The sequence below is a fragment of the Hoplias malabaricus genome, chromosome Y (genome assembly GCF_029633855.1).
Source record: "Hoplias malabaricus isolate fHopMal1 chromosome Y, fHopMal1.hap1, whole genome shotgun sequence".
NCBI lineage: Eukaryota > Metazoa > Chordata > Actinopteri > Characiformes > Erythrinidae > Hoplias > Hoplias malabaricus.
In genome coordinates this window covers 5452501-5465698 of record NC_089820.1, presented here as the reverse complement: position 1 = coordinate 5465698, position 13198 = coordinate 5452501, and the positions used below count along the sequence as shown (strand labels likewise).

The 13198-nt window shown below is 41.5% G+C and overlaps 1 protein-coding gene across 10 annotated transcripts in view; it reads left to right on the top strand.

Annotated features, from left to right (window-relative positions):
* LOC136678065 (splicing regulator ARVCF-like) overlaps window positions 1-13198 on the top strand; it is a 293541-nt gene that overhangs the window by 198413 nt on the left and 81930 nt on the right. For all 10 annotated transcript variants that reach the window (XM_066655878.1, XM_066655873.1, XM_066655872.1 and 7 more), the window contains one exon: window positions 3308-3939. In XM_066655878.1, coding sequence (XP_066511975.1) covers window positions 3308-3939 — 632 coding nt within the window. The remainder of the gene's footprint in view (window positions 1-3307; window positions 3940-13198) is intronic.

Genomic DNA, 13198 nt, shown 5'->3' with positions numbered 1-13198 from the left:
ACTACAACTCATCTCAAATGTTTTGAATGAAGCTAAATTACTCATGGAGTTCCATTACACAACAGTCCAATGTTAGCTGGCCTGTACCCCTCCAGTCCACATGTGGCTTTGTGCATGATGACCTGTGAAGCTGCTCCAGGGTGACCCATTTAATTGGCCAGTGCTTTCCATCTACAAGTTAAGATATATATGCCCATTGCTGGGCAGAAAATGGTTGCCCCAGATTAGATTTTGCCCAAGGCAGTGATTACACATGCCTTTAGAATGCAGTTGTTTGTTTTCTTGTTGAATGGATCTGTAAAGACATCTGTGAACATTGATAGAACATGAGATCTATGTAGAAACATGATGAATTCACCCCAGTTTGCTGCAATGGGGTTTACTCTTATTTGTTGGATTTTCTGAACAAGTACATATACACTGTTTACTTTAGAGGCATCCTGAAATACCCCTATGCTTGTTGAGCTTTTAAAAAAATGCAGATATGCATCCTAACACATACACCTCCCAGGGTATTAGGAAGGGTTAGGTGGTTTCTGAGTTAGAGTATCATGAACAGAAGGGCAGGCACTTTTTGATGTGTAGCTCCTTACATACTGAGCTCCAGGCTACAAGGTTATTAGACTCAGAAACATACTCTGCAAATGGAAATATCAATCATTCCAGCAAGGATGGCACTCAAATATAGCAAAGAAACTCAATATCCCCCCAAACCTCTTTTCATCTCTGAAGTTTCTAGGAGAGAGTGCTGTAATTTTCCTTTCGTCATCCGTCAGATTTAAGATCACAGAAAGGTCTGCTAAGATTGACTGATCTGAACATTAAGCAGTAACATTAAGGACCTGCCGATTCTGATAACAGGTAATACTGATCGATGTGTCGGTTTTTGCTGTTTGGCTTAAATATATAATACATAAATGAGGCTCAGTGAGTAGGATTCCCAACGATATTAATAAATCTACATAACCTCAATATCATCTGATAATATCCAACCAAGTGATATATCACTTGGGCTCAAGTTTGTGCACTATTGACCATGCTGTTTCATTTCTGATGATATCAAACTAGGTTTTGAGTAATCAAATAATCTTCAGCGCAGCTTGCAATTAATATAAAAGTGATTGTTTGGAAGTTTGGTTCAGTACCCAAGTTTATTAGAGTGACTATGAAGTTATAATACAGATATATCCGTTTCAATGGCTGCATGCACTGTGTAAAGTAAATAGAAATTGTTGCACAGATTAGAATGTTTAACGCAGGTTACGGTTAGGTTTTATTATTATTTTGTGACAGATTAATCTCTCGGCATAGCTAGGAGTGGGGGACACATAACTACATAAGAATCCCACAGTTTGTTCATTTCTGACTACTCCAAAAATCCTCCAAAACCACAAAATATTCATTTTTTCTAGTAGTGACCCTTATCACCACAGCAATATATACATGACTGCTTTGTACCCTCAGTTAAGATGAGATAAGATATAACTATAAGTGTTATTATTATGTTATTAAAAATAAGTGTGTTCGGGCGGCACGGTGGCTTAGTGGTTCGCCTCCCAGCGCTGGGATCTTGGGTTCAAGTCCCGTCTGGGTGGAGTTTCCATGTTCTCCCCGTGTCTGCGTGGGTTTCCTCCGGGGGCTCCGGTTTCCTCCCACAGTCCAAAAACATGGAGGGTAGGTGAATTGGCTTCTCTAATAACTGTCCTGGTGTGTGAATGAATGTCTGTATGTGTGTGCCCAGATATGGATTGGCACTCTGTCCTGGGTTAAACCCTAGTGCCCGATGCAGTCCTCCAAGTGGACGGTCGTTCCTGGTTGAGAGTACGCTGTGCGCGTTTGCACCAGTGTGTGTGTGGATTGAGCGTTCTGAGCGTTCTGAGCAGTGTGGATTGTAAAGCCTAGAAAGGGGCTATATACGTGTAAAGATACATACAGACAAATACAAGGATATAAGCAAAGCAGAGTGAACTAGAATTAAATACAAGATACAGTGTAAGAGTTCTCCAGATGGCCAATGTGTACAGGTGCATAGACAACGTAGTTCCAAACCAAAGTGACTACAGGACATGGCAGTGCAGTGTTAAAACATTAATAGAAGAAGTAGAGTGTGTATGAGGGAGGCATGATCGTCAAAATGAGCCTGAATGCTACTAAATAAATTAGAATGTAGAAATGTACACTCTGATTGCTGCAAGGAAAAAATGACTACTGGAAGTGTTCCTTCCTGCAACGGGGCAAGGCACCAGAGTTCAGTGGTGTAACTCTGCTATACTCTGCTCGAATGTGTCTGCAAATTGAAGGTAGCTTAGCTTGTTACTTGTTTGTGCTACTACTGTAGCTAATGCTATAAAATGAGTATGGTTAATTAGCATTTACACACCATGACATTGTCTTCTGTGATAAAAAAGTTAAATCACTGTAGTTTAAAAGACAACATTTTCTCTGGCATATGACCCCATGACCCACTGCCAGCCTTGCTCTTAAAAGGAACTTCAGTCTGTGCCACTGCTCCATGTAACATTTCAGGCTCTTTTATGCCAACTTTAGAAAACTGTATCCCACATGCTCAGTTTTGTCAAGAAACAACTGATTCCTCAACGTTTCCTACATGATTAAACCAATTACGATGGACATATTTCGTATAAAAGTTGGCATAGTTTAATTTCAAATCCAGTGCCTTGGAGTACAAAATCAAAACAACGAAAAACAATGCTGAGTTACTTACTAACAACATTGTATTTGATTCCATTTCACCACTGCTCTGTGGTGTCCCAGTTTGAGGAAGATGGCTGTGTGTTGCTGTGCTTTGCCCCACTCACTCATAACCATTTGTCTTTAGATACAGTTGGACATTTTAACTGTTGTCTGGCTTACTGCAAAATACAAGTGTACTATCTATTCCAAATACAAATATATATGTTGAGAAATTAGTTTATTCACATGAAGCACATCTAGGATTAGTTCTGATTGCTGCAGTGTCACCATGACAGTGGTATAAAGTTAATGCTAGAGTTATTTTATGAAACAGCCTCACATAGATTCAAGAATATATTAAGAAATACTGTATATCTCCATAAATCTCTAACAGGCCTAGAACGTCACAGTAATGTTCTTCTAGGGAAAAAGACACCTTAAAAATTAGGTCATATTTTTAGCTTAAAATTACAGCTTCAGAATAATTGTGATGTCATTAATTGTCATTACAAATCTAGGCTCAGCACTGCAGAAAAAGCATTATGTAACTTTAGGAAGCAAAGTGGCATTTGCTCATGACATTGACGTCTCTTCATTAATTCCTTTTTTTCAGGTAACCAAGATGGTCAAGACAGTGACCACACGCACAGTCCGGCAGGTTCCACTGGGACCAGACGGTCTCCCTATGCCAGAGGGTTCCTCTCCTATGGGAAGCTACACAGACTCCATCGACCGGTGCTTCATGAAGAATGGCGATCGCTTCGTCACGCCACAGGCCACATCCACCCTCACCCGCTCCTACGGACACAACTACAACAACTCGTACGGCGAGACACCGGAGAGCCAGTATCGTCACTTTGGCCTGCATGATGCTTACGGAGATGTCGCAGACAACTACGGCAGTCTGTCCCGCGGCATCAACTACCGGCCCTACAGGCCCTACATGGCTGCAGGCAGCTACCGGATGGAGAACAACTACACCACCCTCCCCATCCGCAAGGAGGATTATGGGCACATGGCTCAACCGCAGGTCCCCATGGGCAGCAGCACTGTGGATCTGAACCGCTCCCAGCCCGAACGCTTCCAGCCCGAACCGTATGGATTGGAGGATGACCGTCGCAGCCTCGGACCCGATGACGAGGAGCCATATGATCTGGAGCCCGATTACTCCACTGCTAACCGCCGCACACTGCCTGGCCCTGTGCGCACCATTAGAGAGCCGCTGCGTGACGGCCCTCGTGTCAGGTAACTCTTCTGATACTCAATTCTATATGATCCTATTATTTTCTGTGTCTGATTTTTTTAAATCTAATTCCAGTCTGATCTCAAACTGTTCCTATATCTTCTGGACCTTAAGTTCAAAGTGTACTGCAAACCGAGACTGAGTCGACTCCAAAGGATTCAAGTCTATGAATCATTGGGCAGCTTTTGAAAAGAGTGACTCCCAGATGCTCAAAGAATCAATTCTTTGGGAGTCAACTCCTCTTTTCTAGTCTTCCAGGCTGCTCGCTTTGTCCTGACAACAGTAAACAGGCAGAGCTTACTCCTGTTTAATGTTATATTTCCTTGCGATTTTCTGTTTCCAAATCAGAAATGACAGGTAATTCATCAGTCTTTTAGCATTTTCCTTTAGGTTTTATTTGTTGATGAAAAGTGTAAAACATTTTTGTCATAGTTCCCATCTTCAACTGAAGACCTAAAAAATAGGTCGCCAATGAAAATGTATCATCATAGTTTTCGATAATTAAATTAACAAGTCTAGTGTGATATTAGTTTGATTTTAAAGATCTCTGAGTGTGAGCTCAGACCGGCAGCATCATCTGAATCTGATCTTGGCGTCTTAATATCAGTATTATTTGATTCTGATTGTGTTTAATCCCCATTTTATTGGAGTCTGATCTTAGTCTGATCTCTAAAACCAGAGACTATCGTCTCAAAGGACCAAGAGTCTGATCTCATTTCAGCATTCCGTTTAGCATGTTGATGCGCTCCTTTGGTGAGACGAAAGCCCTTGAAGATTATGGGGGCAGTGCTGCTTGTTTTCTCGTTTAAGATTCATAGTGTGAATTGGACATGTAGCTGCAGCCTTGATGTGATTGCCTCCGTGCCGTATTCAAATGTGGCGTCTCTAGAGAAGAACACCGGCTTGTGCTGTTCAGGTAATGGAGGACCCTTATGATGTAGAGAAGGGATGTGATAGGGAAAAGAAGCAAAAAAAGCTTTTTGAAGGTATACTCCAGTGGTTTAAACCTAATCTCTGTCTGCCACATCTGTATTAAACACTAGACTTCCAGAGACAATCATTTTGACATGGTTTCCTAGAGGAAAAAGCTATTGACTCAGAATACATTTTCGACAGAAGCTACTGGGTGCTGAATTTCATCAGTAAATGTGTATTTTTGTAGAAAACTTTAATGGATTCATAAGCCAGATGTTATAAATTAAAGCGTAAATATGTATTGTTCATTCTTTTGGATTTGTCACTTGTTTTCCGGAGGGAGGAAATGGTAATAATTCATAATCAGCTCAGTTAGTGGTCTGGCTGATCACCATGGATACCAGAAAGTGAAAGAAACTAACAGTGCACTATATGGCCAGAAGTTTTTGGACATTTGCTCATCCAATATTTCTTCAGAATTGTTTACTACTAATAATAATTGTAATAATAATAATAACAATCATTATTGTAATTATTAATCCAACACTTCCTACATTAATTGGAGCTCTGTTACTCCAAAAAATCATATTAGAGAGGGGCTTTACACCCTTTAAGTCAGTGCTTGGCAGTGAGCATGATGACTTTGTGACATAATGTGGAAAATGTTGGATATATTTTTAACATTAGTCACAAGTCACTGGGATGAACGTCCAAGTCCGTACGTTAGAGATTCATGTCTCAGACTTAGGGCGGCACGGTAGGTAGTGTCGCAGTCACACAGCTCCAGGGGCCTGGAGGTTGTGGGTTCGATTCCCACTCCAGGTCACTGTCTGTGAGGAGTTGGTGTGTTCTCCCTGTGTCCGCGTGGGTTTCCTCCGGGTGCTCCGGTTTCCTCCCACGGTCCAAAAACACACATTGGTAGGTGGATTGGTGACTCCAAAGTGTCCGTCCGTGTGTGTGGGAGTGAGTGAATGTGTGTGAGTCTGTGTTGCCCTGTGAAGGACTGGCGCCCCCTCCAGGGTGTATTCCCCGCCTTGCGCCCAATGATTCCAGGTAGGCTCTGGACCCACGGCGACCCTGAATTGGATAAGGGTTACAGATAATGAATGAATGTCTCAGACTTGCAAGTCAACTTGGGCTTTGATTTGTTGGGAGTGTAAATGTTATGTTCTGTGACTCTTAGACCCTGTTCACACCTCGCATTAAGAAACATTTTGGGTGATCCAATCATGAATGAACGCCAAAACAAATAGCCATCCACACCTGGCATTAGTTAAACTGGTCTCTCTTACTTGTGATCGGTTTTCTGGAGGAGCAGCATGGTGGAGTTGGTGCTCCCACGATTGGGATACAACAGAAATTTTGCAAAACACTTAAATAACTTTTTTTTTTTTGGTCAAAGAAACATAATAAACACGCCCAGGAAACACTGAAGGGTCTACTTGACAAACATACAAGTTGAAACTATTCTAGAACCTTGTGAGAGAAATGTATTTAACAAGAGGCATATTACAGTCTTTGAGTCAGAGTACAGTCCCATCCACTAAAACACAGACACACATTAATCTAAGTATCTTTTTTTTTCTGCAAAACTCTGGCTGGGTCAGTGGTTCACTTGATGCTGTCAAAGATGCCTCAAGACAATTTGCCGTTCACACAACACAAATAATGTGGTCATATGCATCTCTGACAACCTTTGGGTGCGTTTTTGTGTGATCGGATTACAATGCATCCTCGAGACATGGTGTAGCCCATTCACACCTGTACTTTGTGCTGGCCTCTTCTGATTGAATCAGCCAGGACGCATGTTAATGCCAGGTATAAAGAGGGCTTTGGATTTGTCTTAGACTCTGAATGTTGTGGCATCTCTGGGATATAACACTGTCTGAAAGAAATGTTGTGCACCAGCTTATCTGTTTAGACTGAAAACATTCTATGCATATTTTAATAATAACCAGCGAACACAGGTTGTGTCAGCAGTAAAAAGCCTTGTGTTGCGTTGCTTTCAACAGAACCCCCCCCCCCCCCAGAAAATAATCATTTTCCCTGCATTCCAGCAAATGCTGGAGCCCCCACTGGCTCCTTGCCACAATACAGTGCACAAAAGGGCCCTAAAAAAAGACAGAGCAAATGAAAAGTGACATTTGACATGAAGCGGAGAACTGTGTGTGTCAGACGGCGAGAGAGAGAGAGCGAGAATGTGTGTAGACAGTGTGTGTGTTAAAGAGAGCTTTTCTTTCTGACCAGTGATCTGTGGCAGATGGGGTTATTAAACTTGCTTTTGAACCTAAGAGAGCCTGGCTGGAAGCCAGAGAGAAGGAAAAGATAGAATGAATGAATGAATGAATGAACAAATGAATGATTGTGGAAGTCTTCAGTAAGCATATTCTACTTTTTTGTTTTTATCTTGTATGTATTGACTTATAGCTATTTAGAATTAAACAGGTCGGGTTTGTTACTGTCCCTTTTAGACTTGTCTGATTATGATTGGCTCCTCTGTACTGTGCCCTGTTTAAAAATTAAACACTTTGTAATTTCAGCCACTGGCTGAACTAAGTGGTTATAAGCTAAATAGGCACATACACGCAGTCTGCATTTATAAACGTTTATGTGAAAGAATGTGTCATTCCAAAGTCAGATGGTGAAATTTCTTCCATCCTAGATATTCCACGATCAACTGTGAGAGTTATTATTGAACAGTGGAAATATTTAGGAGCCACAGCAACTCAGCTACAAAGTAGCTGACCAAGTTCAGTTACAGATAGAGGAGTGAACTTTTCAAACTTTGTATCTAGGTGTGTACTGGTTCTGAAATGAACACTGGAATCCATTGTTCAGCAGCCTGTGCTTGTGCGTGTGTGTATGTGTGTGTAAAACTCACAGGCCACACATGTTCAGAGATTAAAATTCTCTGTCTCTACAACGGATCTCTGTCAATTGGATTCCAGAGAAGCCACACAAGGCTCCAGACTAATGTCCTCCCATCATCCCAGGGATGCTAAAAATAAATACAGTACATAATTATTATGTGTGTTAAAACATAGTGCATCTCAATTCCTAGTGAGCTACCTTACTGATCACTGCCTACACAGACAGCCATCTATCACATCCATCACAGTCAGCATTCCAACCAACATTCAGCCACATAAAAGAAGTAATTGAAACACTCAATTTAGTGTCATGGACAATTTATTACTATATTAATCATATGTGCTTTGGAGGAACAAAGAAATGGACAGGAGTTTGTATGTGCACTGGTAAGATGCTGAAATAAATAACACAGTCAGACAAAACCCTGTTTTAGTCACAAAGCTGCGATAAAAAAATATAAAATGCACAGTTCTTCTACTGCAACAAGGAACCATCAACAAATTACATTACATTATTATTATGGCAAGTGGCAGTAGATTTGTTTATTTATTTTATGCGTGAATGTTAAATTGCTTGTTGTCTATTCTTTTACATGTTTTGTTTTCGCACATTGTTTTGCAATATATATATATCTCACATAGTAAGTTTGTTTTATTTATTTCCATTCTGAATGGGGATTAAACACAAAAACAAGGCCCTGAAACTTGTGATCTATACTACATCAAGTTCTGTTTCAGGAACCTGAGGAAATCTTATCTTATCTTTTCTATGATATTTATGCTTTATGATATTAGACCACAATTTCGTTCCACCCCATGTACCACATGTGATGCGAATGACAAAGCTTCTGTAAATCCCTGAATCCTATTGTACCCTTTAGAGTTAAATTAATTAATTCATTCGTTACACTTATAGAGCGCCTTTCTAGACACCCAAGGACGCTTTACTATCTACACTGCTCAGAACGCTCAATTCACACACACACACACACTGGTGAGAAGCGGCAGCCAAACGCGCACAGCATACTCTCAACCAGGAACGACCGTCCACCTGGAGGACTGCATCGGGCACTAGGATTTCACCCAGGATAGAGCGCCAATCCATATCTGGGCACACACATACAGACATTCATTCACACACCAGGACAGTTATTAGAGAAGCCAATTCACCTACCCTCCATGTTTTTGGACTGTGGGAGGAAACCGGAGCCCCCGGAGGAAACCCACTCAGACACAGGGAGAACATGGAAACTCCACCCAGATGGGACTTGAACCCAAGATCCCAGCGCTGGGAGGCGAACGTGCTAACCACCAAGCCACCGTGGACCAATTCATTCATCCAATTCAGGGCCGCACCAAGGTAAACTCAAACATACACTATATATCCAAAAGCTTTACATTAGATGCTGCAACATTGCTGTTAGAATTTGAGGGCATTCACAAGAGCTGAGGACAAATTATACTGTTGTGTGACAGGTTCTCACTCCAGCTCATTACAAAGATATTAAATCATGCTCCATCACCTGAGGGAACCCATAGCTATGCACTGAGAGTTTTTTTTTTACCTTTCCTGCTTACATTTGGCTAAGTGTTTGATGGCCTTAGACTCACGTGGAGCTACTCGTGGTCCGTGCATGTTAATGTAGCATAAATAACTGATTATAGGTGTGTCCAAACACATTTGGTGACCGGGTATGTTTGTACGTAGCTTGTACAGAAGCAGCTGGTGATGGTGCAGACTCTCCCTCATTAGCAGTTCCGTTATACCAGAGTAGGAAACCATCTCCATAATGAAGGAGGGAATCTGAGAGTCATAATTACAGCTTATTGCACAGCTAGATCCCAAACCCTCAATTATTCTCCAACAAAAATTGAAACATTTTAGTGACAGCTAGTGACAGCCGAGTTGTTTAATCAGTAGCGGATTTTACACAAACTTTGTGTACGAGTGCAAAAGTTTGGGGAGCCCTAAATAAAAATAAGTACAGTGAACTAATTGGCTTAATTGAATGCATTTTACTTGTAAGTTGATTTTAAATTAGTAAAAAGTTATGCTTCATATTTTGCTAAATCTTAAAAGACCCTCTACTCCCTATTTGCACTCTATAGGCATGAAACTAAATAAACTAAATATACCTCTCTGTTTCTTTTTCTTTGTTCCAGCGGTACAGGATTTGGGCGCATGGTGCATGGACAAGGGTTTGTCTCAGGTTTATTTATTAAATTACTTGCTGTGGAGGGCCTAAGGGCTTGTGAAGAGGCAAAAAAATGAAAGAAACTTTGATGTAAAATGGTACTGAACCTGTTAGAGCTTTGTATACAAGTAGAAGGACTTTAAAATCTATTCTAAAACATGACAAAGCTGACGCAGTATGACTAGAACAGGAGTAATGTGCTCTCTCTACCTGTTTTTTTTTTTTTTTAATCTAGCAGCACAGTTCTAAATTAGATGTAGCTTCTTAATTGACTATTTTTTACGGAAAAAAACAAGTACCAGAGGGTTTCATTGTGTAAAAATCAAGCAGCTAGCGATGCAGTCAGCCTAGAGCCGTAATCCATTTTGGGGAATGTATTGTTTCATGAACTACGTAGTGCATTACAGAGTATAGAGAGCCATTTGAGATGCAGTCTTATTATCAACAAAATGTAATTTGACCTGGAGCATCCAAACTTTTGCATCTAACTGGTAGTTGTTCGGTCTCACACTCTCTCTTGATTTTTTTTTTCCTCTTACTATAGCTCTCCTGTGCGGTCTCTCTCTCTCACTCTCTCTCTCTCTCTCTCACACACACACACACATACACACACAACACACTATCACTCTCTGTCTCTCTGTGGGGGGCTTGTTGTCATGGTGATTAATAGTCTCAGATGCACCCTGCCAGACGAAGGGGGTGTGGCCACTCCTATCGCTAATGGATCACACTACCCTTGGTCGACCCTTTGAGCACCTGCCGTTGTCAAGGAGACAGCCCACATGGGACTTTGGTGGGGGTCTCAAAAAGACATTGGACACACCATCCATCCATAGATCAATGAGTTAATATGACAAGGAGGCCAGCACAGTGCATTAGAGTATGGCCATCTTAAGTGGGAGTGTTTGTTTTTATATTTATCTTCCAGAATCCTTTTCATTATTCAGAATGAGAAAGTATTCTAGCAGCTGATAGAAAATGATGAATGAAGTATGGGCATGCCTAAGTATAGAATGGTCCTGCAGTCTGATTGGCTGAGTCAAGTTGTATAAAATAACAACATGTGCAAAGCTACTTTAAGTTTCACCCATTGTAGAAACAGAGATTCACTATAGTATAAACACAGACTGTATTAACTCTGTAGAATGATGAGCTCTGGACCATGTCCAAAGCCAAATGTCAACTAGGTACACTAGAACTAGAGGCATAAACTAAAGGCAATGCTGGGCTGGAAACCGTACCTTTGGGTGGCCGTGGTCTAATGGTTAGAGAAGAGGGCTTAGGCCTGAAAGGTTGTTGGTTCGATTCCCACGAACGGCAGGAAAATCTTGGGCGGCAGGAGTAAAAAACAGCTCTGTCCTCCTCCCTCAATCCAGTACTGAGGTGTCCTTGAGCAAGGCACTGAACCCACAGGCACCGGGGACGGCTGCCCTCCTCTCCTAGTATGTGTTCACAGCCTCTAGTGCACTAGTGTGTGTGTGTGTGTTCACTGCCACAGATGGGTTAAATGCAGAAGACCCATTTTGTTCTACAACGACAAGTTACTGCAGATTTCATTTCTTTGGGATGAGTTTGAGTGGTCCATAACTAATCATCTAACCTGAATACCAGACTTCACTAATGCTCTTGTGGCTGCCATTAAATCATCACAGCAGCGTTCCAACATCTTGTATAAGGCCTTCCCAGAAGAATACAAGGTATTAATGCAGCAAGTAGAAACAAACTACGTTTTAATATCCTTCATTTCAGAACAAAGTTTGGAGGAGTTGTCTACAAACTTTTGGTACAGTATACGCTAATGGTTGGCTAAGAGTGAATGAAAGTTCATTTGAGGCTGTTCAGTTTATTTAATTGTTCTCAGTATTGGCTTTGTTTCCATGTTTGTCTTTAAAAAGATGAAGAGTGTGTGTGTGTGTGTGTGTGTGTGCGCGCACACATGTATTCACACTGAGGGAGATTGCAGCTGTGTGTGAAATGCTGTCCATGTGGAAAGATTCACAATGTACTTCTCATGTGTGTTTTCTTTCCTTATAAGGGAATGTTTTGAGTCAGACAGAAGAGACCTTTATTATGAAAAAGAAAGAAAAATAATGGGTGAAAATGAGACTTTTATGTCTGGTTTTTTGCAGAGAGACACACGCACGCACACACGCACGCACACACACACACACACACACACAGACAAACACACACCCCACACACACCGACATTAGGGACATTCAGCTTCATTATAGTTTAGTAGAAGCTTCTGTAATCAGTGTCTGAAGCCACATTTCTAACATCCTGAAAATACACACACACATAGAGACACAAACACAGACACACACACACACACACACAATGGCGCCAATTTAAATGCAAATCCTGACATTCCCATCACTCAGAGTGGCCGGCTCTTTCTGCGTCCATCGGAACTGTCTCTCAATAATTTCAATTTACAAAGTGTGTGTGTGTGTGTGTGTGTGTGTGCGTTTATGCGTTTATATGTGAATGGTGGACAGATATAGAAGGTGAACTATAGAGGGATGAAGGCTTTGAAGTAGACATGCTAATGATATCATTTTTATGCTCTCTCTCTCCCTCTCTCTCTCTCTCTCTCTCTCTCTCTGTGTGTGTGTGACTGACCCAAGCCCGTGGCTTCATAGCCGTGCCCTTCAGAGACACACACACACACCGCCAGCTGCAGAGGTGACCTGACCACACACACAGAGAGCATAATTACCACTCTTCATCACAGCCAAAGCTCAGCCATGTTTTTTATTTTTACTGCCTGCTTTATGACCATGTCTGGGTCCTTTTGGGTGGAGTTCGATCATAAAGAGTAAAAGAGGGCTGGTCAGATAAATACACAGCAAACACAGTTTTAAGGCACCTGCTTGTCATCCGAAATGAAAGGTATTAATAGGTAGTCTGTCCCTCTCAGCTACAGTACTGGGTTCTGCTTTTCTGGGAAGGCTTTACCATAGATGCTAGAACATGGCTGTAAGCATTTTGGTGGCTTTCAGCCACAAGAACATTTGTGAGGTCGGTTATTGATTTTGGATGATTAGTTCTAGCACTCCAGCTCATCTCAAAGCTATTGGATGGTGGTCTCTCAAGTACCACACCTGGGGTCTGTAGAGACCTAACGATACTTGGCATTGGGGAAAAAGTGGAATTTTCTTTATAGCCATTTTATGAAAAGTGCTACCAGTATTACAAGGCATATGATGTGGGCACCAGAAAGACCTGTACATACTTATGGACTATAAGATTTCAAGGAAACTAATACAAAGTCCACA